Source organism: Phalaenopsis equestris, unplaced genomic scaffold, assembly GCF_001263595.1.
Source record: "Phalaenopsis equestris unplaced genomic scaffold, ASM126359v1 Scaffold000513, whole genome shotgun sequence".
NCBI classification, from domain to species: Eukaryota; Viridiplantae; Streptophyta; class Magnoliopsida; order Asparagales; family Orchidaceae; genus Phalaenopsis; species Phalaenopsis equestris.
Window position 1 is genome coordinate 1865254 of NW_018164953.1, and position 26644 is coordinate 1891897.

General features: G+C 32.0%; 1 protein-coding gene across 1 annotated transcript; it reads left to right on the plus strand.

Moving 5' to 3' along the window:
* Nucleotides 1–17870: 17870 nt before the first annotated feature.
* On the plus strand, nt 17871–22025 carry LOC110028538 (cytokinin hydroxylase-like). The gene is made up of 5 exons (XM_020730435.1): nt 17871–18245; nt 18321–18550; nt 20254–20501; nt 21097–21469; nt 21580–22025. The coding sequence occupies exons 1-5, from the start codon at nt 17972–17974 to the stop codon at nt 22000–22002; spliced, it is 1548 nt and encodes a 515-aa protein (XP_020586094.1). The 5' UTR covers nt 17871–17971; the 3' UTR covers nt 22003–22025.
* Nucleotides 22026–26644: the final 4619 nt, after the last annotated feature.

Consider the following 26644-nt stretch of genomic DNA (forward strand, 5'->3'; position numbering starts at 1 on the left):
TTTTTCTAAATCAACAAAAATCATGTGTAGATCCTCCTTACTCCCTCTATATTTCTCTATCAAACCTCTCAATAGATTTATAGCTTTTATAGTATACTTGCCCATCATAAATCCAAACAGATTCTTATACATCTTTGTATCACCTCTTAACCTATTTTCAATATATATCTCTCTCATAATTTTAATGAATCACATATTAACTTAATTCTTCTATAATTTGTACACTCTCGTGCATCCCTTTTATTCTTAAAAGTAAGGGCCAAAATACTCTTCCTTCACTCTTCAAACATCTCTTTAATTTTTAAAATTATATTAAAAAGTTTAGTAAGTAAATAATTTCCCAAATCTATCTCTCAAACAAAATAATTTCTCAAATCTTTCACACAATATTGTAGATTTTTCTCGTCATGTTACGTGCACAAGTATTTAAGACAAGGAGACAAGATGACGACCCTGCACGAACTTTTAAATAAAGCCATTCATTTATTATTCTTTTTTTATTTTTTTTCTTATTCTTATTTTTTTCATTTCTGGTTTCTATTCTATTTTTTATCTTAATTTTTTCTAGATTTGATGTTAAATATATAAATAGATAGTAGTTGGGTTGTATGAGTGTAAATGGCCCTTTAATGTCTTACAACAGAAGTTATAAAAGTGTGTAACAGTAAATATACTAAATAAAATCTATTAATATAGTCTATTTTTAGTTTAATTTAATTTAATTTAAATATGATGATACTTTTAATATGTGTGTGTGTGTGTGTATACAATCATTCAAAAAATAGACTTTATTTTTTATAAGAATTAGCCTAATTTTAAAAATCTAGCTCAACTTTTCTAAAATCAATTATCCTTGAACTTGTTATTGTGCACCACATGTTCTTATCCTAGCATGCAACAATTTTTTTTCTATTTCGCATTTTGTGTAAGCACTTATGTAATATGGTTCCACTTTTAGATATTTTGATAATTTGGATGAATCGGAGCTATCCGTTTGTGATTGGATAAAGTTTGGACTATATCAACGGCCATCAAGGTGATTTTTGGCTAAATCACTCACATGCATCCGTCATACATTGTTTTTCTGTGTTTCTTTAGCTGATTTTGACGTTTCGGTCGCATTTGCACAGTTTGTCTACGATAGAATGCATTTAAGTAATTCACGCTCGAATTGTATGCTACTGCACTAATTGTCAACTGCTTTTATTATAATTGCGAAGCTTGATTAGTGGAGCAAATAAAATGGTAAACATCAATATCAACTAGTGCTAGTTTGTAAATTTCATATGATAGTTCTTGTAAATCCTCTACTCCTGTCATTAGTTTTTTTATTTCATGGCTTAACACAGAGAACGTTCGACTAAAGTTTAATATAATGAAAGAGTGCAGAGCTATATTTTTGCATCAAATTTTAACATTTGAAGGGTTTTTTATGATATTTAGTAAGTGGACACCTAATTATTATTGGTTAATGAATGGCCTATTGTATTAGTTTGGATTTCTTGTACACATCTTAAATGTACATCCTCAAACAAATAGTTTTATTTGCCCTAGACTTTCTATTTAGTGACCACTCTGGATTAGTGCCCTTCTAGCTTCACTTATTAGAATATTTAATGCTAGGGTGCTAATTAAAGTTTATGTTACTCCATAATTTCTAGATCTTGTCTGAATTGGTTTTCAACTTGTATAGTTATCAAAAAAAGTTATGATTGGATAGACTTAAAATATTTTTCTCACATCAATTATTTTGACATGATTTTCTTATGTTTAGAAGAATTTGAAAAACTAGATTATTGGCATACGCATCGCTAATGACATCAATCTCATCTCTAACTATTTTTAATCCCATTCAATCGGAGGCCCTAACAAGCACTTTGACATCATCCAACTTTCTATTTATATCTTATTCATTAACTTATTTTTGATTATCAATCTTCAAATTAATCAAGTGATTTAAGCACTCTTTTTTCTCAAGAAATTTTTTATTCATTATCAACTTAAGCTAGAGAGGACAATGCATTCAAATCTAAGTTGTCGGTTCTAAAAAGAAAATCTAATAGGAATCTCTAGATTGAGCTCTTCATCAATTGTATCAAGTGGAAAACAAAAACCTGTCATTTTAGTTTCTTGATGGGTTGATTCAGTGTTATTTTAAACATTAATGGTGGCTCTTGGTTTACTCAAAATGTCAACCGCCAAATCAATGTTATCTCTTACTCTCTGTGGATATCAGAGACTTGTCGGGCTAAAATTAAAAGATCAAATTTAACATATTTTTGTTCAATTTCACTTCTATGATATTGTACAGTTTATTTAACATTATTCTACGATTAGGAACAGGATCAAACCTATTATAGTTGAATAAGAGTACACTTCCTCCAATAGAATCTGGATAAGATAGTTTAACAACTTCTTCCAGAATCTCAAGAAAGTTTTTCTCTTCATCCAACTTATCATTTGTTTTAACACAAACGCCGGAATTAAAAGACTTTTTTCGTTTGAAGCATAATCTCACATGAAACATGTACCAATTTAAATTGTAAATTTGCCAGATTTTCATAATGCACATAGGTCCCAAAACAAGATCTATCAACCTCTGATCTTTCACTCCATTTCTTCAATCATGAATTTATTAATCTATACATAAAAAATCATGTGTTAATGAAAAACCTCGTGTCACATGAGGTATTAATATGTCAATTTTAACTCATATACATTGTAATCTACCAGGGGAAGATATTCTCGATCTCCCTGCTCGTGTCATTGTCTTCAACTAAAATTAACGAATTCACGACTAAATTGTCACACATTGAGATATCATTGAAATAGTTAATCATGATACTTTTTTGATAAATGAGTTGAAAATTATAATGAAAAAATGTCTTAGTCAATAAAGAGATGTACTTCATCACAATTAAGAAGAACAAAAAGTTTCAATGCTCGAAGTTCCTGATCATTAAGGTAATGTGATGTGCACCTTTCCTATGCTTCACATAACTGTTGAAAAATAGAAAGAGATGATGGTGGCACCAAACCCAATGGCTCTTTCGTGGATTCTTCTTTCGCAAAACTGTAGGAACAGAAGTTATTGTCTCTTGCAATAAATATGCTTCATATATCAATCCTTCTAGTTGGGCCTTATTCTTCACAGTTTTCTTCAGTTTATTCAAAAATTTTAAAAACAAACATTGCTCAGTAAAAATTACCAATATCCTCTATAAATGACTCAAATGGATACATTCATCGGTACTGTACTAGACATCTAAATAATGTATCGTGGGATAAATGTATGGGAGATGCTCCATGGAGTCAATGAAACTAGGTTCAAATATTCTCTCAAGTTTGTAAAGTGTTACATAAATGTTTTCTTCTAGCTGGCGTATGTCATAATGCTTCAAACAAGCTGCACATAGTTCTCTGAAGAACACACTAATTTCAATCAATAGATTAGGGACTTTGCTCGACAAATAGCCATATGCAGTTGGCATCATATTTTATAAAAAAATATGGCAATCGTGACTTTTTATTCCAAAAATTTTTCCAGCACTTGCATCAATACAACGACTCAATTTTGAATCATACCCACGTGAAAATTTTAGTGATTAGAGCCACTCATAAATTGTTTTTCACTGGGACAAAGTGAGCGAATATTTTGCTTTGAGCTTAATGAGCTTGTCGGCAGCATTTTTTTGTATCTCCAACTTCTTTCTTTTGCATATCCCATTCAAATTAAGTCCAACATTCTTGTTATCCTTCATTTTTTTGTTGACATCCATTACAATGTTGAAGACATTATGAAAAACAAAATTTCTATGTGCATGACATCCATATTGTGTTTGATTAGATTATTCTTCTAGTAAGATTGATCCCAAAAAATTAACTTCTTTGCCCAATTATGAGGACAACAAATCCAGGTGAATAATATGAAGAAAAGTCAGGGCATACAATAATATTTGGAATATCACTATTAATCTACATTATATCTTCCTTAGATATTCTTGGATGTGGCTAGGATTTCTCTTTTTTTTTTCTTTTAAATGCATTTATGTTTCTCCTAAAGGGATGTCCAATATCTAAAAGCCTACGGTGACAATCAAAACCATGAATTCTTTCTTACAAAGCTGAAGTGTAAATGTCTTAGATGAATTCATGCAAAATGGGTAGGCTAACTTTCCGACTGTGCTCCACACAGATAACATTTCATAGGCAAGAAAATCACTTATTTTCCACATTAATGTTGCTTTCATCAAGAAATTATATTTCCTGGAGACGTTGTACGACATGACACCTATTTTCCAAAAAAAATTATAGCTCATATATTAATGGTTGCAAATATACATCAATACTCTCTTTAGTGCTACTGAGATGGAGTGTAATCAGTGTCAGTAAGAAGAAAAGGGTTGTCATGCATATCTCATGTTGTTGATTGTATGGCTTAACAATCACCGGTCAACAAGAGTAGGGCGATGCAATATAACTGTACAATGTAAAGTTGTTAGGGCATAAACCTAACCGGGTTTTATGTGCCTCCGTAGTAAACTCAGGATATGAGTGATCGAAAGATATTCATGCCTCCTCATCTACTGGATTACTCATTAAGTCGTTTCCTCCTGATCTGCTCTGATGTCACATCATAGTGGAGCAGTGCGTATAGAATTGTATAGACTTTATGGACATGAAATAAATGATATATAAAATAGCCACTTGAATGGAACTTCCTGCTGCCTCTTATTTATTCTACTCTGAGGTTTGAATCTAAGAGAATTATAAAATCTGCATTGAGTCTTCATTGCGTTACTCTTGTGATATAGTGTAAATTCGTTTACACAACAATCAATCTTCTTTACTTTATGCACTAACTTAGAGCCAACTTTTCATCTTATATAAATCTTCTGGGACTAAATTTTCAAGTGGATTAGTCTATTTTAGTAGGAATGCAAACTAATTGAAGCACTCTCAAGGTATGTTGTATTATGTTCAAATTTTCACCATTCTAAGAGCTATAGATAACTCATAATGAGACTTGCAACCATCCCACGGTCGCATTTGAGCAGCATTTAATAAATTATAAAACGTCTAAGCCTCAGGATGTTGTGCCTCTTCCTGCTGCTCTTGACTCGCATAATGATGTCCTTTCTATCAAAGATCATTTCTTCAAATCAACTTAAGTCAAATCCAAGTGGAGGATCATAACTTGGCGAAGGAGCGGAGCTAAAGGTTGTAGGATAAACCTCCCTATGTCAGTCCAAATCCAGTAATCTGGTTGAAATCTCTGACGGTATAGATTATATTTAACTTTGTAAGGCGTTAGGTATGTTTGATTTCTATGCTTCGAACATGTGCATCGAAACCTACCTAAAGATAGGTAAGTTGACAGTTGATAAACAGCTGCCTCAAATTCTTCAACACCATTCAAGAACTCCTAGGTGATCCATTCTCAATCTAGATGCAGTCTATTGTACATCCATGATCTCGATGTACAAATATCTATGTGTACCTTCAAACATGAAAAAAATAAACACATTATAAAAATGCATTAAACTGAATACATTTTATTTAATTATTTTAGTATGTCTACTAGCTGATTGGTAACATAAAGTGATAAAACCTGACAATAATCAATATATTTTAAAGGAGTGAACCTCTTAGATAGCTTTGAAGTCAGAATGTTAACAGCATATTGAGGCTGTTAAGGCTATAAAAGATGACTATTAATGAACTTTAGTCATATTTTCCTCGAATCTTGGCTTTCACATTAGCAACAGCAACCCTTTCACTAGTATAATTTCTTTTTATTTTTTCTACAAGTGTAAAGCCACTTATCCACCTAAGTATTCTCGTCTCAAAGACTCTTACTAGCCACTTTCACTGATGTTTTAAGAGTTTATTTAAAAGTTGTGGGGACGAGGATGTTTAGGTTTATGATTGACTTTTCACTTGGAGACAAAATATGTAGAAATATATCTATCTGAAGACTAGTATAGATATAGTGGCATACAATATTAGAGGGAGTCATCCTAATGGATTTAGAATCAATGTTTGACCAATAATGATTTTCAACAAAACTAACGTTACTAAAATGTCAAAAAATCTAACTTATAATAGATCTAATATTGTCTGTCAACATAGCTACACCAAACGTTGCATGAGTTTATTTCTTTTACATTTTATTTTTCAAATGAAAAGCTAATCGTAGCACTAAGCATACTCATAGCAACAAACCCCATATGCGATTGATTGCACAATTGGAAATATATTTTAAGAATGAGATTTCATAAGATGTAAGAGTTTTTTCTCCATTATCAAGTGTGAAGTCTAATTTCCACCGCTAGAATAAAAATTCACATCGAACTTTAACTTGTTGGTTTTGAAAAAGAAATCCACTTTGAAATATAATTTGCATTGCCAAAATGGGAAATGTAGCAATGAAATTTAGATTTTGATATTAATTTTCATCTTGAAAGTGGAAAATTAGATTTTGAATTGAATTTTCATTTTGGTTGTGGAAATTAGACTTCACACTGGAGAATGCAGTGAAAACTCTTACATCTTATCAAATAATCCTTTTATGAACATTTTTCTAGGTGTTCAGTCAATCGCATAAGGGGTTGCAGTGACAAGAATGTTTAGTTTTATGATTGGCTTTATAGTTGAAAACAAACTACAAAACAAATATGCCCATGATAGGGTTTGAGTAGTTACACTAGCAAGTAATATTAAAAAGAGACATCATAAAATCTAAATAAACCATTAAAATTATTTTTTCTTAATACGAAATAAAAGTTATTGCTAAAAAATTTACTGATTTTAATTTTGACTCAGAATCATTTAGAGCCAACAATAATTAAGCTCAAAATTGAAATGTTAACAATCTATGAGGCTCTTAGGGCTATTATAAGATTGATAATAGGTGAACATTTATCAATATTTTATCTCTAATCTTGTTTAGTATCATTTCTATACCAACCCATTCATGAGTATATTTGTTCACATTTTCTCTACAACTGTAAAGTCAGTGATCCATGTGTGCTTTGTGATTGGCTTTTATTTGGAGACAAAATATGAAACAAATATATTTGTGAGCGGGCTACACTATTAGAGGGGGACGCCTTAATCAATTACGAGTCAATGTTTGACCATTTAATGATCTTCGACATAACTAACATACTAAGATGGTAAATGATCTGAGTTCAAATCGAGATGATGTAAGTTTCAAATAAATTTGATATGTAGGTTCCAAATAAATATGATCCAAAAATTTGACTCATACATTAGTATGTTTATTTCAACTCGAGTTCCATGTTCGAGTCAGACTTAGAATCAATTTTTTAGCTAATATCTTATTGCAAACTAAATCCTATTCTGACTTCAGCACGTACCTCAAGATTTTATAGTTCTGGATTTACAGGATTTATTAGAGTCCATTCAAACTAAATCATGCTTTCAATCGAACAACCCCTTAATCTAAAGGCTAACATTCTGCGTCATAAAGCATTGTAGGTCTCACCACCATCTTATAAAATTTTTCATTAAGTCTAAGCAGTATTTTCTATCACACAATAGACCATATTCATTTTTCCTCTTCAATCAACAAACTTGAAATTTACTAATTAGTCACATCCACATCTTCATCACCATAACTTTTAAAAAGAGATGAGATGACTAGAACTTTCACACCTTTTAAATGATTTGATCACATGTAGTTACAACTCTGCCACAAGAGCTACTATTACTAAAATTACATTTCAAGTATTCAATTCAAGATCTACTTAAACAAAGGACTTTGGACTCTGACAGCAGCCTCCATAATTTTAGTTTTTCCTAAATTTTTTTTTCTAGTCTTATTCACAAGAAGGATAATGCTGATGAAAACAAAAACACCAGGGTGCATCCTCCTGAAATTGTTTAGTAAAAGCATCCATAAATAAAGCAAAAACATTTATACTTAAACCTAATCCATGATGTAATTGAGGCTATTAACGATTCAATTTTGAGCCAAACTAGGGTCGGCTCAAAATCAGCTTGAAGAAAATTTGATCCAAAATTTAAGCTCATAGCTTGGCTTGTTATTTTCAATACAATCTCAATCTGAGCCAAAATTCAAATCAATTTATGAGTTATTAATGAACTTCTAGCCGAAATTTGCTAAATTCAATGTCATATGTTGTTAACGATTCAATTTTGAGCCAAGCTGGGGCCGGCTCAAAATCGACCCAAAAGAATTCAATCCAAAATTTTGGGTGTCGTTTCTCGACTGGTTGATTTCGATCTGATCTCGATCCTAGCCAAAATTCAAATCATTTATCAAGGGATTAACGATCTTCAAGCTAAATTCACAACCTTAGTTATAATCCAACTGAAATGGAAAAATATTTAGCGAACCTTCTAGTTGCTAAACCATAAACTCTAAACACATTCTTCAAAGCAAATGAAATAAAGATGTAAATGAAGATAACAAGTTACCTTCCTCAACCGTTTCAGGTAGCAGAGGAGCAGGAGGAGAAAAATGAGAGTTTCAGGTCACGGTAAGCCGCGATCATGCTGTTGTGTTCCTAGCTAGCTCCTATTTCGACTGTATCGTGAGAGTTTCAAGGATGAAGGTGATTATTTTGGATGAAACAAAGAGGTTCAAGTGAGGTTTCTAGGGAGACGTGAGGGCTTCAGGTAGAGAATATGACAGGACGAGAGGAGAGAATAGAGCAAGACCGGGAGGGAGATGATTTCGGGCAGGATATAGGATTAGTTTTGACGGTCTATAAATGACTTTTATTGAATCAGTTATTAATACTATTACTGACTGTCATTTTCGTCGCTTAATAATAAAATGCTTACCCCACTAGATGGCGGGTTCAAAGATAACCGACAAACTATAACCTTCGGTTAATATTTTTAACTGGTGGATTATTCCATAGGTTATAAATAAAAACTGTCGGAAAGCAAAATAATATTGATAAACGACTATATATGTTGTTGATAGTCGCAAATAACCAAGATAAAAAATAGTAGCAAAATTGTTGGTAATTAGAATAATTTTTTCGACGTGTAAGAAAACATCAATTTTTTCATCTATTTTAATGCTTTTTCTTATAGTGCGCTCGAGCCTTCTTCCCTTTGATTCAATCGATGATCGATGTAGGGAAGTGGGGAAACGATCGTAGTAGGTGAGCCGCTTCGCTCGTCTCCTTCTTTTTCTTCTACTTCCACTTCACTCTCTTAATCTCTCACAATTCCTCTATCTCTCTCTCGCCTTATGTGTGTGTGAGTTCGAATGAGTAAAACGAGGGGAAATTAGGTAAAGCCCCAGTTTGACTCTATTCCAAGCGTAGCAACTCTTTCAAATGGTGTCTGTAAAACATGGCGTCATAACAATTTTTTAAATAATTTTGTTAATTAATTTTATTTAATTGATTATTATTACAAACGACTTATATGATAAGTCAACGCTACAATCACAATCTACAGTATTTACGACGGACTACTGCCTCAATAAAATTGAGGTCAACCCTTGCAGTCTGCTATTACCGAGATCTGCATTCACTACAACCATAGTACGACTATTATCAAAAAGCTATTGTTGCACATTTATAGTGATCAACTTTGTGGCTCCATATTCCCTGATTTAGAGAATATGTGAAGATCATTCATAGTAGATTCTTTCAATTGATTTAGGCAAATTGTTTTTCTCCCATTTTCAGAAATTTTCACGTAAAAATTGAAGTTTCTCTTCATACTTCTCTTTGATTGAGTGTGTGTGTTGGATTTTCGTTCAACACTAAAACAACACTTCATTACCCTATCGTGACACATGATTATCATTGTTTATGTTAATTAATAAGAATAATTTATCTCATTTACTGGTGGCAACAAATAGCTTAAAATTTAGAAAGATTTACATACATGCCACTCAATTCATATGTATTTACATATCTAATAACTATACTTTAATTTTTTACATATAAGTCATATTTTCTATATCTAAAAATGTGTATTTCATTTTTTTCAAAGTTAAAATAGTGATAATTTTTAAGTGATATGAAATTTTTGTATGATTTAAATGTAATAAAATAAAAAATCTAAGTACTTGATATGTAAAAACATAAAAATTTGGCGTATGCATGTAGATTGCCCCTCAAATTTATTTCAAATAATATTATGCCACGTGTAAAATCATATATATTGATGCCATGTGGCAGTAATGCCCAAATTATGACTGTCAAATTCAGTGAACTTTCTGCTAACGACTATATTCAACGTTTTTTAATCCCTTTTCTGTCGTTTCCAATATCTTTACTCGCCATGCCATTTTCTGCACGAAGAGTAAAGCATAAAAAAATTTTAAAATTAAACTGAATGATACATCTCTCTCTCTCTCTCTCTCTCTCTCTAAAATGCTAGTTATTCGCGAATATTTCGTGTTTGGTTCGTCAATGAGTTCGTTTTCAATTCTTTCAATAAGTAAACAAGACGAACGTGAACAAATTTTGTTCGTTCGGTTAGTTAAACGAACCAAACACGAATAGTGATGTTTTCGTTCGTGTTCGAACCGTTATGTTCGCGATATAAAATAATTTGAAATAATTATATATAAAAAATTTATGATATTTAAAAAAATTAAATTTTATAAATTATTATATATAATAAATTAATAATAATAATAATATATTAATATATTATATTAGTAATATACTAATACATATATTATATATTTCTCGCGAGAACAGCTCGTGTTTCGCGCACAGCTCGTGTTCGGCTCGTTCGTTAAGAAACGAACACGAGCAGTGACTTCACGAACTATTTCGAACAAGAGCTTATTTCAAACAAACTAAATTTTAAATGAATCGAACACGAATATAGGCTCTCTTTGTTCAGTTTGTTTACACCCCTATTTATGGTGCTAGATTCAAGGCATGGACCAAATAGATGAGCGTGTAAAAAAAAATGGTAGTATTATATTATATAAAAAAAAGTATAGTAATTTTTTTTTCTTTTTTGATATTTTCTCAATCATAAAAAAATCATATTATTCAGATGTTGTATATTTAAATAAATTCTTGCTAGATGTCGATCAAATTAACTAAAAATATTATTTAAAATTTATTCATTATAAATTAACATGAAATGACTAATATTTATATTGAGTTCCAAAAAATTCAAGTTGTAGTGGTATTTTGACTATTGAAAAAAATAAATAATAAATAATTATTTTATGTGGGCCAACATATATAGATAAATGTGTTATTTATGCTATCTTAAAGTTAATCTTAATTAATACGATCTAATAAATTATAGGCTTATAGGTATTAAAATTTAAAATATGATAAATAATATGTGTAGAGACTTATTTGTATTTTCAACTTCTATGATAGACAAAATTGAATGTACAAATATGTAGGAGATAGGAGATAACTACTCATGAGTAGTTAAAGGACTATTGTTCTCATTTCATGTGTGTAAGTGCCTCTTCATTTTTCGAAAGAGAAGATAGCGATCTCTTGCTTGGAATCCCATCAACACATTGAATTGCAAAACAACTCATGACTACAAATAATCATGTATCAATACATACTTCTGCACTGCAGTTTTTGTATTTCTTATGATGATTTGACATGAAAAATCCAGTATTTTATGTGAATTTAAGGCTTAAGAAACTGTCTTGAAACAATTCTAATGGAATCATATTGTATAATTTGTTGCACTATTTTGATGCAATAATTTGTGTTATAGCACTATAATAATTATGGTAGTATTTTTCTTGTTCTTGGAAAATAATGGCTATTTAGATTTTGGATTCTTAATATTATAAATAAATTAATTGAAGCAATAAGCAATCAAAATAGTCTCTTTTGTGGATATTAATTATTTTAAGATGTTTAAATAGTTATGTAAATTTAACTTACCCTAATATTAATTGACCCAAAAGAATATTAATATGTGATGATATTTAAATTTAAAATTGTAGTGATAAATATGTAAAATTATTCACTTTTTTAAGATGTAAGTAACTAACCGATCCAAAAATTAACTTATTATTTAACATGATTTATTATTAATATTTGATCACTACATCATGGATGTCACATATAAATTAATATTTATGTTCAATTATTAAATCTTAATGTTGTGTACATGATTCTTGGAATGGGATTAACCATAATATAAATTATATATATATATATATATATATATATATAATATATATATATATATATATATATATATATACTCTTGTGTGAATATGTGATTTTATTCTATGTACAGTTACTGCATCCAATACATCAATATCTGCAAATATTAATTACATCCTTATGTTGAATGTAACTAACTTTAATGATAGGAAAGTTAATATATTATTCATTCTCGGTTGCCTTGATCTAGACCTTGCACTAAGGATTGAGCGTTCCACTACTACTAATCAATTTTCTATTGAGGACAGGAACTTTAGAAATGGGATCATTCAAATCGCATGAGTCTCATGATTATCAAGAGAGACATTCCAAAAGTCTTTAGGGACATTGTACCTAATGAGGTTGATACAAGCAAAGGATTTTTTGAGGTTATTGAGAAATGCCAAGAATGACAAGGCTGAAACAAGCATATTTTTAGTGAGCTTGATTTCAACGATGTTTCAAAGTAAAAAAAAGTAAGGGAGCACATCATGAAGATGTCTCATCTTACTTCAAAACTAAAGACACTATAGTTGGATATTTCTGAGGATCTTTTAGTGCAACTAGTTCTAATTCCTCTTCCTATACAATTCAATCAATTCAACATCAGTTACAGCTGCCAAAATAATAAATGAACTATCAATGAGCTAGTTTCTTATTATGTGTAGAAGAAAAAAAGGATGGAACAATAAAAGACTGAAAATGCTCATTTACTAGCACCCCTAAGAATAATAAGTAGAAAATTCAAAAGAACAATGAAGCTGCTAAAAGTTCAGCACAAAAGAAACAAAATAGAGAAGAACTAAAAAATTTGATTGTTTCTTTTGTGGTAAGTCTAGTCATACAAAGAAAACTTGTATCAAATATCATTCTTGGCCAGTAATGAATGGTACACTTCTCGATTTAGGTTGTTTTGAAGCTAATCTAGCTTTAGTGTCAAAACATACTTGGTAGATTGATTTAGACATCACTACTCGTATATATGTGTCAATGTAGGGTTATCTGAGCTACTGAAAGACAATTGTTGTTGAAAGATTCATATATAGAGGAGATGGTAAAATGATTGAAGTGAAGCTATACGACATTTTAGATTATTATTATTATGTACTTGTTATTATTTGGATTTGAAAGATATTGTTGTTGTAGTGTCATTTAAACAGGATTTAATTTTTAATTCTTCTTTGTACAAATTTGGATATACTTGTTCATTTTGAAATAATCACTTCAGTCTTTCTTTAAATTCAAATGTTATTGGTATTGTTATTTATGTCATCAAGATTTTTTATACTTGCTCAAAACGGTTGCTCCTTATAATGAAGCCTTGCATGTCAATGCTAATGACATAAAATGAAGATTAAATAATGATAATTTTATTTTGTTATGGTATAAGCAGTTAGGTCATATTTCAAGGAATAGAATGGAAATGCTTGTGCTGGATGAAATTCTAGATTTTATTGACTTCACCGACTTCAAAGTTTGTGTTGAATGTATTAAAGGGAGACAAACTAATAAAAGAAGACAATGTGGCAAAAGAGCTTCAGACATCTTAGAATTAATACATAAGGATATTTGAGGATCATTTCCTAGGATTTCATGGAATGGTCAACAATATGTTATATCATTCATACAAGATTTTTCTCAAAATGGTTACCCATATCTCATACATGAAAAATCACAATTATCAAAGGTGTCCAAATCATATAAATTTGTGGTTTGGGGAGAAAATAAGGTTAGAGATTTTTATCTTTATAGAGGATCTTGATCAAATGGAATTGCTTCCTATTCTTACAATTGCTTCAATTAATGTTCAGGTTTCTATTCCTTTTATTGATCAAGTTGTAAATCAATATCAAGAAGATAAAATCGTTGAACTTCTTAGGTACAAATTCAAATCTCTTAAGAACAGCTGCCGCGAGAACTTATGTCATTAAGGAGATCACTAGAAAGAAAAGTGTTATTTCAAATGATTATATAATGTCTCTTCAATAGCATGATGCTAACATTAGATTGGTGGAGAATGATTCCATCAATGCTCATCAAGCCATGGAAGGTGTAAAATCTCAAAAACGAATTGATGCCATGAATGAAGATATCATGTCTATGTAAGGCAATAAGGTTAGGGATATTGTTCTCTTACCTGAAGGAATCAAGTGGTTGTAAATGAATATTTAAAACAAAAAGGGATTTAAAGGGTATTGTAGAACGATATAAGACTCGTCATATTGCCAAGAGCTTTACTGAAAAGCAATACATCGATTATAAAGACATTTCCTCCAGGTTTTATGATATGCTTTTTTAGAATAATTATGACACTTATAACATATTTTAATCTTGAGTTAGATCATATAGATGTTAGGACAACAATTCTAAATAATGACTTTAATGAAACAATTTATATAATGCAATATGAAATTTTTGTTTCGAAAGATGTAAAGAGGACAAATTCCAGATTAAATAAATCCATTTATGGACTTAAGCATGCTTCTCGTTAATGGTATCACCAATTTCATGAAGTGATAATCTCATTAGGTTTTGAGATGAAAAAAGTTGATAATTATGTATATATTACATAAGTTTAGTAGGAGTAAGTGTATTTTCTTCGTATTATATATTGAATTGTTGATCACATACTACTTGCCACCAATGATATATTCATGTTATACAAAATCAAGATATTTCTGTCAAAGTATTTTGAAATGAAAGATCTTGATGATGCATCTTTTGTTTTAGAGATTAAAATATATTGTGATCGTTCTCGAGATATTCTTGGGCTATCACAAAAACACTAAATTGGAAAATTGCTTATAAGATTTGGCATGCAAAATTGTAAACCAAGAGAAATTATGGATAAAGGAGATAAATTTACTTTAAATCAGTGTATAAAAATGAATTTGAGGAAATGAAATGAAAAATATTCCCTATGCATTAGTTGTTGAGAGTCTAATATATGCCCAAGTTCCCATATGCTGGATATAACATATAGTATTGGGATTTTTGTTAAATATTTGAGCAATCATGGAATGAATCAATAGAAAGAAACAAAATGGATTATGCAGATTTACAAAAAAAAAAGATTACATGCTCACATATAAAAGTTTCGACAATTTAAGATTATTGGTCACTCAGATTTAGATTTTAGTTGATGTTAAGAAAGTCTTCGACCCACTTTAAGTTTTATTTATCCGTATGTTGGAGGAGCTCTTTCTTGAAGGAGTTCCAATCAATCATTAATTGGTTCTTCCACTATGGTAGTAGAGTTCATAGTAATTATGAAGCATCTGATCACAAAATATGATTGCAAAACTTTGTCACTGGGCTACAAATTATGAAACATATAGAAAGATCACTTAAACTATTTTAGGAAAATAATTTTTTTATTATGTCTTTCAATAACAAAAGGAGTTCTTCAATAACAAAACATATAAATATCAAGTGCTCTAGCATTAAAGAGAGAATTTGGAGTGGTCAAATGTCAATAAAGGGCATTGACACAAACTCAATGATTATGAATTTGCTCATTAAAAGGTTTCCACTAAAGGTCTTTCATGAGCACACTACTTAAATGGATATTCGATTTCTTGATAATATATAATTTTAGCGGGAGTTTGTATTTAGATATTATTTTCTTTTAAATATATAGACATTATGTATTTTTTTTTACATAAATGAAGTATTCAGTTTTGTTTTCTCTTTGAGTTTGATTTGATTTTTTAATCTCATTAAAATTTAAGTTTGAACAAGTTGGAATTAGTCATGTATAGAACACATTGCATGTAATTATCATGCTACAGATCAATATTTGATCTATGTCATTTGGTTGTATTGATATATGTCATAATTGATTTTCTAGTCATGCTATACTTGTGATGAAAGTCACTTTGGTTATATATCGATATAATTAATGGAAGAGATTGTCAAAGAAAGTTCTTATACATGTTAGTAATCATTGAGCTCAATAAAGCAAACACATTTATAAGGCAACATATGTGGCCTAAGTGGGACATTGCAGTAAATGTAAATAAATAATAATTTTATATGGACCAACATTGATAGATAAATGTGTTATTTATGTTATCATAAAGTTAAGCCTAATTAATATGATCCAATAAAATATAGGATTATGTCTATTAAAATTTTAAAATATGGTAAAAAAAATATGTGTGTAGAGGCTTATTTGTATTTTTAACTTTTATGATGGACAAAATTGAAAGTACAAATGTGTAGGAAATAACCACTAATGAGTAGTGATCTTAAAGATCATAGTCTCCATTTCGTGCGTTTAAGTGTCTCTTCACTTTTTTAAAGGAAAGATAGAGATCTTTTTTTTGCATGAAACCACATCAAACAGAAGATTTAAGGAACACACATGAAGGTTGCCACAAATGTTGTACTTGGAAGTTGTGACCGTAGTCGTTAGCCATAAAGGTTGTAATTGATTCCTACAATGACAATATTTTATCTTAAGGGTTGTGGTTGGTGGATGCATAGAGACAGTTCACCATAAAGGTCGTAGTTGGAAGCTATAACAATAGTAATTCGCCACAAAAGTCGTAGTTTATTACTATAAAGGTCCTAGTTGGTTATAAAGGCTCTAGTCGTAGCTAGACTCTGTAACTGTATTAGTTGGCCATAAGGGCCGTATTTTTGCTACAACAGTTGCAAGCAGCGGTTACTGGTGGTCGATGGTTCGCGACGGCATGCAGTGATAACTGACGGTAGTCAATGGTGATCGATGGTGTTCGCTGGCTATGGAGGCTTGTGATTTTTTGTTGGATTTTAAATACAAGTGTTAAACATAACAATTATATTTGAATTGTAATGATTGCACAGAATGTCATCGGTGGTCGACGGTCAGCTGTGACAGACAGTGATGGTCAACAGTGGTCCGCTGTAGCCGATGGGTACGAAGACTAGACATTATCGTTGCGTCTTCTCTTTAGAAAAGGCTCTGAAATTTTTGTTCTTCCTCCCTCTCTCCCAAGTGAAGGGATGATGTCTATATAGAGCCTCTTAGGAAGGGGTGTATTTTAGACTTTTGGCACGTAACTGCCTTAACCACCTAATTCAACGGACTGTATTGATCCTCCTTAATCATAGAGAATATTTTGTTGATTTGAATGTCTTAATAACTTCAAAACTTAGCATTCTTAAGCTTGTTAGATTCCTTTTATCGACAAGCTCGACCTGACTATAAATATACCAAATTTTAAATTCATTTAACTGTTCATTTCACGATCTAATGCCTCCTAATGTTCTACAGTATTGACATATTTGACGATCTAATTTTGACATCATTGAATTTATTATGTCAGGACGGTTAGTTTAACTGTTAACTTATTTAAATCATGGCTTGAATGATCATAATTTAAATTTAGAATATTATTAATTTAAGAAAAAAATTTTCGAGACACATGCCAGATAAAAAGACACATCAATTTACCATTCAAATAACATAATAGCAAGAAACATGAGTGCACCAACTAATCCCTTAAATTTACAAAACCATTCACATTCATTCAATTATGTATCAAATTAATAATTATATCATCCAATTAAATACTTAAATGTCACCACCAAGTAAACTTTTATTTACATTGCATACAATCAAATCACCCACTAAAATTCAGTACAAATTCCAACTTTTTCTCTAAAAGCATTGTAATGTCATTATGTTTTCTTTTTATTTTTAGCACTCATCTTTAAACCCGAGGGCGGCGGGTTGATTTATAAAAGAGAAGCGCCTCTTCGTAAACCAAAACTCACCACCATTCCTCTGCCCCACTCCCCTCCCCTCCCCTCCATCCATGGCGATCGTCGCCGTCCTCATCTCCTCCCTCGCCTTCCTACTCCTCGCCGCGGCTTGGTCCATCCTATCCTCCTACATCCTCACCCCTCTCCGCATCCGACGACTCATGCAAAAACAAGGCGTTCCAGGCCCCAAACCTCGCTTCCTCCTCGGCAATCTCCCCGACATCGCCTCCCTCCTCTCCCAATCCACCTCCTCCGACATGCCCTCCGTCGACCACAACATCGTCGCCCGCCTCCTTCCTCACTACCACCTCTGGTCCAAAATCTATGGTACATAACATTCATGTTATACCACTTATCCATCATGCATTTATGTTAGAGAGCTGAAATTTAATTATTTTTCAGGGAAGAGATTTGTCTTCTGGTATGGGAGCGAGCCGAGGCTTTGTCTAACGGACACGGAGCTGATAAAGGAGTTCTTGTCGTCCAAATATGTGCAGATCTCCGGCAAGTCATGGCTACAATTGCAGGGATCGAAGCACTTCATTGGGCAGGGCTTGCTGATGGCCAACGGCTACAAATGGCTGCACCAACGCCATGTAGTTGCGCCGGCCTTCATGGGAGAGAAGCTAAAGGCATGCCATTTTTTTCTTTCTTTCTTTTTTTTTTTTTTTTTTAAATTTGTTACATATCCACGCATGACATTACGAGGCCGCACAAATGTCGCGCAGTTTGCCAAAAACAGAGAAATTTCTATATTTAATTCTTCGTTGTCGTTCAAGATTTCTTTTATATAGATAGTTATTTTTAAAATAGTTTATTAGTGATAAGGGCTTGTAATTTAAGATAACAAAAAACATCAAATGTAGGATGGGTGATTAGAAACTTAATGCTGATTATTTTATTTGTTTATTTTTTGTTAGTTGCCTACAAAATGTGGAGCCCGCTTCAAGCTGGGAGAAAATATTATGTCTGGACGACTGATGTGTGGATAATGAACGAGCGGACGACGACAGGAATCACACCATGCCGTCGAATATGCGGTGTGGTATGATCCACGCCAAATCTAATTAACCGGACATAATATTTTCTCTGGTTCATGAGATTTGGTGCATCAATGATAGTATGTTAAGGTGGTGAAGAATGAAGGATGGGCCGACCACTTGATTTAGAAGAAAGGAAAAAAAAATTGATTTTTGATTTTACTATGAAAGCTTAAAATATTCTAAAAGTAACATTGAAGTGCTTTTATTTTTATAACATGGTTTAGATTTTAAGGATACAGACTCCAATTCATTTGAAAGTCAATTCATTTGAAAGTTCATTTGAAAGTTGATATATATATATATATATAGATAGATAGATATATAGATAGATTAGAGGTCCTATTGTGTCCATGGGTGACAAATTTGTAAGCAACTACGTTGTCAGTCATCAGACCCCTTTAACCCATGTTCGATCGCTATAGGGACAGATAACATATATATCGGAAGCAGTATTCTCAAATATCATATTTTTAATAAAAATATATTAGAGGTACTATTTATATTGAGTTTTATGTTATTTTATTTTACTTTTGTTGTTGTATTTGCATTGATTTTTATGTTTCACTTCTTATGATATTATTTTTTAAGGATTTACTCTGCTTGATGTTACACATACTTTGATATATGATACTTAGACTAAGCTGAACACAAATCATCAAGGTAAATGACAATTATCAAGACAAAGTTCTACAAAGAATTCCTCATAGGAATTTTGACCGGTAGGGTATATAAAATAAATATTTGTTGTACCACCTGGCTCAAGTTCATTTAATAACACATGTTCCTATTTGAAAAAAGATAATTATAAACCTTCAGTACATAAAATTTAATATTACAGCACGCAGAATTAGTCTTACAGAGCTATAGAATTGTATTACAAGACAGAGGAATATGATGAATCATCAAATAAATTTAAATGAGAATATCTTCATTTATGCATGTTTATATAATGAAACAATAAAGTTAAAAATCTATTAATTTAAACCCCCTAAAGCTATTATTAGCCGAACATAAGTCAAGATTCGGCTCTGCATTGACTGTTCTGTTCTGTTCTGTTCTGTTCTGTTCTGTTCTGTTCTGTTCTGTTCTATACTTTCAATGTTGAACAAGTATTTATGATCAATTAAAAACTAAATAGTTGAAACTAAACTAAAAAAACAATTGAAAGTTACAGAAATGAAATAATTTAATCAGTTTCTGTTGTCATTTTCCTTCTTCGTCGCTTTTATGAAATCTTAATATTGAAGAATTTAATTGCCATGAAAATATATTTTCTTTCTTCGACCTTGCAGAGCCAGATGGGTTATATGGTGGAGTGTACGAAGAAGACGATTCATGCACTCAGCGCCGCCGTGGCAGCCGGCGGCGGCGAAAAAGAAGTGGAGATCGGTGAGTATTTGACTAGGCTCACCGGAGATATCATATCCAGGACTGAATTCGATAGCAGCTACGAGAAGGGTAAGCAGATCTTCGTTTATCTCACCCGCCTGCAAAGTCTCACCGCGCAGTCCAGTCGCCATTTGTGGATTCCTGCCAGCAGGTTCGTCGTTTCCTGTAAATACATTATTTTAATTACTAAGAATAGTTTTATAAAAACATTCAGGAGGTTACATACAAATAAATGCGACATGACACCCATTATAAAATGAATTTTATATAAAAAAATTAGTGAGTATTTAAATAAAAGCCTAAATAATCTTAAATTAAGATACTAAACTTAGGAACTAGATTGCATCTTTTCAATTTGCAAGATCATTTGTCGTGTTTTAGCTGGGGATTTTTCTTTATTTATTAACAAAGTCATTAATTATCATTTTTTTATATAAAAACATTTTGTCTTTTGACTAATTTGGAAGCATGTGCTAAAAAATTATGATAGTCAAATTTAATGAAATAAAAGTCAAATAATTTTTCAAATCTGAGACATTTAATATACATATAGACAAGTGAAGCCAATCACCAAATATTTTAATTTTTTGACTATCCAATTGCAACTAAATAGCAATTGTCTTGTAGTTCATGTATATATATATATTTGCATTTTGTTTTAACCAAATAGATCAAAATAATTTAAAAAGATAATTTTTATTTTTTTCCACTTTAAAATGTTTACCCTCTTCCAATTTGGCTTTCAGGTTTTTCCCGAGCAAGTTTCGGAGGGAAATAAAGTCACTGAAGAAGAAGGTGGAGAAGCTACTCATGGAGATCATAGATAGCAGGAGAGACAGGGTAGAGATCGGCCGGAGCTCCTCGTATGGCAAAGGACTTCTCGGCATGCTGCTCGCGGAGACCTGCAAGAAGGAAGCCTCCGGCTACACGCTGGAGCTGGTGATGGACGAGTGCAAAACCTTCTTCTTCGCCGGCCATGAAACCTCTGCTCTTCTTCTCACATGGACTGTAATGCTCCTCGCCACAAATCCAGAGTGGCAACAGAAGGCTCGCGCTGAAGTCCAGCAGATCTGCGGCAATCAGCCTCCATCCGCCGACCATCTTCCCAAGCTCACTTTGGTAATTATTCAATTAATCCTCTGCCTAAATCCTCCCCTTGAAATCTAATCATCTATGCAAATTCAAAAATTACATTTTTTTATGAAAAAAGTTTGCAATTTGTCCTGCAGCTTCAGATGATAATAAACGAGTCCCTACGGCTGTCCCCGCCGGCGACCCTGCTCCCCCGAATGGCCTTCCAGGACATGAAGCTCGGCGACTTGCACATACCCAAGGGACTTTCAGTCTGGATTCCGGTGCTGGCAATCCACCACGACGAAAAAATATGGGGAAAAGATGCGCACAGCTTCAACCCGGACCGGTTCGCCGCCCGGTCCTTCGCCATGACCCGACACTTTCTCCCTTTCGCTTCCGGTCCGAGGAACTGTGTCGGCCAGGCGTATGCTATGATGGAGGCGAAGGTCATACTGGCCATGCTGCTCAGCAGCTTCAGCTTCGTCATCTCAGAGAATTACAGGCACGCGCCGGTCAATGTTCTGACGCTTAAACCGAAGCACGGAGTTCAGGTCTACCTGAAGCCGATCAGGAATTAGTTGAGCTACAGGGCCAGCAGCGTTGACCGTCTATATGATATTCTGATTTTTTTTTTTTTTTTTTTTTTTTTTTTTTGGGCGGGGGAGTTATATCGGCTTATAAATGTTTTTGGTAGCTAGAGTGGTACAGAACGAAGAGCTGGTTTGCAGGACAGTGACAATATTCGCATTCCAGTGTACAACCAAATTTAATTATAATGATTTTTAAAATTATCAAAATTTATTTTGATATGTGTCTAATATGAATTTTTGTTGATTACCAATTTAGTACATTTATTCAAGTAGATGCACAATTTATAGCCAAGTTATATTTATCTTTTTTTTATTATGCAAAGGATTATAAAAAAAAAATTCACATAACAAACAAGTAATCTAATGAAGCAAGATTTACGTGGTCCGGCATATGTTTGCCTATGTCCATTTGGGGGGCTTATTTTACTATTTAATAGGTGAGAAGAAGAAAAAAAATAACTTAAATGGAGTTATAACTCCACGCACTAAAAAAGACATAGTCTCTCCTATAAATAGAAGGGAAATATGACACATGAATAAAAAATAACCATGTTACCCCTATACACATAAAGCCTATAATACAATATTATCCATATTATATCTCACTTTTAAATAAGTAGAAGATGGTAAATTGAGCTTCAAGAACTAAATGAAAGTAACAAGATGGTTTCTTACGTACTCCCACCTCTCGAAGAGATCAAGCCCCGCATAGTTCTTCTAAATGCCCGAATAAGAAAAAAAAATTATTATCTCGGATGTTCACTAAACTCCTATAGTAGGTAAACTTCTTGACTGATAGTATCTTCGTGAGCATGGACATTGGATTCTCCTTTGTATCTATCTTCTTCAAGAGAATTTTCTCGTCATTAATCAAGATCCGAACAAAATGGTACACACATCAGTGGATTTGCTATAGACATGAAGAATTGAATTCGTGACAAAAAATATCACCCTCTGGCTTTCATAAAAACCGTCATAAACTTTTGATCAACTCCCAAAGTCATTCAGTAGACCATGCATCCGCATCACTCCTATCATCACCTTTGTGATAATTTCCATGCACTTAGCCTCCGTAGTAGATAAATTAACAGTAGATTAAGATATTGTACCTTTTGTCGATGTGAAAAAAATAGTTATTCATATACCTATGTCTATCCATATTGTTTGCCTAGTCTGAATTTGTGTAGCCTACACACAAATAAATAATAATTAAAGCCTCTCAACTGCCAAGCCGACATCAACGATACCCTTCATATATCTCATAATATTCTTTACATCCTATCAATGAATCCATCTTGTATTAAGCATGAATCTGCTCTCAAGATCAATGGCTTTTACAATACATACTTTAGTACAAATCATAACATACATAGAGTTCTCACTACATTAGCATAAGAAATTGATCACATATGTTTTCTTTCCCTGTCTTTTTTAAGATACTGTTATAAACTCAACTGAAAGTTAGATTCAATGGGTAGACTCGCCACGTTTCTCAAGTTATCAACCCCAAACTTCTTCATCAACACACTAACATATGCTCCTTCGAGAGAGAAATCTTTCCAGCAACATTATCCATGAAAATCTCCATGCTAAGAGTTCTATGAGCTTCTTCCAACTCTTTCATCTCAAAATATTTAAACCTTTGCTTCTTCATCTTAACAATCTTAGTTTGTTTGGTGACCAGATCCGTAGTTACGCAATTATTTAATTTCCTGGCAAAAAATTTGACCCAGTTTTTTTAAGTGACTAGTGTGCAAAATGGATATGTTATAGAGTTTACAATTTGATTTATAGTTTACACACTAGGGGTTTTATGCAAGTATATGTATCGTTTAAGTAATATAGGGCTCAAATGGAGCCAATTATTGATCATATAGAGAAGCAAGGTAAGAAATCTCTTAGGCTAAGTTCTAGTATATTACTATCCCGTCTTAGTTTGGAATGTCAATTAAGGGAATTTTTCTAACGAATACTCCTAAATAAAAACCTAAATTTAAAGTTAAACTTATATAGATCAATTGGTTTTGGTAAATTTTGAGATGTAATAACTACCTTTCTCTTTTGGGGACTTAGATAATGTGTAGGAATGGGATGCTTAGAATCTAATGTAGCTAGTGACAACATCAACAAAAATCTAAGTTACCCTCTTTTGAGTGTATAACAAATCTCGACTAACCTAGTGTCGATTCCTTAAATGTTATATTATAATGACAAAACTTCTAGCCTGTCACCCTAGAGTCTAAATCCTAACTTCTCTCAAATAGTCTAATCTTAGTATTACAGTACAAAGCCTTAGATCAAATTAGTAGGAATCTAGTATATCACCCTAGAAACACCAATTTACAACCAATTTACACCCCCAATTTACACCCAATCAACAAATATCTCCCTAACATTGCATTGAATCTTAGGACTACTTTTTCTTCACCCAGAAGTTTAAAGTAGTTCCTCCTAGTTATTAAAGCCATAACCCTCCCAGATCTTATGAGTTTACAACAAATTTTAAAATACTACTTGGCCATATTGATTAATAAATGAAGAATGAAGTAAGAACCATCACTATGATATGAAAAACCTATTCTAACTTGCATCCTAACATCCTAAACATTTATCCAATTTATTTTAAAAGAAAAGTACAAGAGTTCTACTTCACAACGTAGGTGTCATACACAGTAGAAAGCTTCATTAAATCAAAGCAAATTAACTAGATAGGTGTTTACAACAAGTATAAGATAATGAAGAACAAAATACTAAGCTTTTTCCCTATGAAAGAAAGATGAAAATCCCTCTAACAAAATCTCACGCTAATCTATATAATGTTAATACAATCCCTTATAAATATCTCTCAAAACTCTCACCAATCTCTCTAGAAAAGGTAAAAATCTACATATTCTACTCCTATCTATGACCTCTCGGCATTTCTGGAGAATTCCAGGACTTAAATGGACACATATTTATCTTATAGTTTATGAGTTTAGCATAACTCTGAATGGGGTGCTCTAGAAATGGACACATATTTGAAGAAAAATTGTATCATTATAATTTTTTTTATCCATTCATGTGTTTTATATATATTTCTCTTATGGTAATTTTTATTGAACTGCTCTCATGCACTTCTCATGTAAAATAATCAAAATAGTAAATCCTTGATCATCAATTGTGCTTTACTCTTTTCAGAATCAAATGCCTTTTATTAAAAAAAAAATAATCACTGCCTCTTCCTTCTTCGCTTGAGTGTGCTCTGGTGACCAACATACTCACCTTTCATTCAAAAATAATTAACAACAGTTGAACAACTCATTAGCATATCCTATTTTAGTCGCATAAAAAGTTTATTTATTTATTTCATTAGAGTACAAAATCACGATAATATTGTGGCGCTCAATTCAAATTTCTTTATTAGTTATTTGAGTTAAGTAGTCCCACACAACTACTTTCCTCTAGTTTTTAACATCTTATTATAACTAAAAAGCCTATCTTCATTCCACACTTGTACATATGCCTACTTAACTAATATTTAGTTTATCTAAGTTAATCCTTTGCATGCTCACATGAGCTTGATGAAGCACCAAACGCATGTGTATGTGGAAAGCAGCGAATCATAAGCAAGAAAATGGTGGAATTATCATGTGGTTTGTGCTCCACATTTTTATAGTATATCATCAGAGTTTGATTATTCTGAAAAAGCAGAACAATATGGCGACAATGAGAAGTGGATAAGCCTATTATAAGGATAATCTTATAACTAATTTGTGCGCATTGCACCATTGGTCCATGTATAACTCGATTCTCCTAATGAATTATTTATATATCTGAAGTGCTGTGCTTTATCTTTTCATAAATTCTCCACCTTGTATGAGTGCCTTTCAAATGATGGAGCTCCACGGATGCCCTGTTTTTTCAAGTATTTTATCTTAGTCATTAATCTTTCTATCAGCATTAACAATAAACTAAGTATTTGTTAATGTTTTATTTCTCCAAATGTGCATTTCAAAACCATGTCCAACTGGAAATATTTCTGCATGTGATTAGCACTAACTAATAATTTAGTTTGATATTAAAGAGATGACTCAAATATTTTATTGTTTAATCAAAAGGAAGAGGATCAATTATAGATAAAGAGGCATGATGTTGATTTATTGTGTAAAAAGCTTTAAAACAAGATGGAAATTTCTATTTTTGTTTTGTTTTGTGTAGTGACACATGTAAAATCATGGGTGTTGAACATTGTAAAGGTATTGAAGCTATGGCATATGTGATGTCTGTTAATTTAAAATTAGGAACATTCATATCAAAGGTGCTTCTGTGAATGGGTTTTGATCAGATGAGAAAAAGAAGATAGATTTTTTAGTATTTGTTATAATTCACTTGAAATGAGATATGTAAGACATTCATGAATCATGAGGCTTGTTTCAACTTTATGATTTACATATTTTAAGATTTTTGAGATGCATGAATTAGTGTTGAGGCAGAAAACTTCTAATGTTGATAAATCATTTTCTTCTTTTTTTAAATGTTTGTTAAGCAATTAAATTATTAGAAAATTTGATGTTTGATCTATGTATGACTTATTTTTTTGGCGAATTTACATTCATGGAACACAATTCTTATGTATTTACGTATCTTAAAC

What these genes read in the sequence shown, in the direction of transcription:
- LOC110028538 (XM_020730435.1), top strand. Translation starts at nt 17,972, where the DNA reads ATGGCGATCGTCGCCGTCCTCATCTCCTCCCTCGCCTTCCTACTCCTC. An exon ending in TCATGGGAGAGAAGCTAAAG is followed by an intron (nt 18,551 to 20,253) that starts GCATGCCATTTT and finishes TCGACCTTGCAG; the next exon opens with AGCCAGATGGGTTATATGGT. An exon ending in ATCTTCCCAAGCTCACTTTG is followed by an intron (nt 21,470 to 21,579) that starts GTAATTATTCAA and finishes TTTGTCCTGCAG; the next exon opens with CTTCAGATGATAATAAACGA.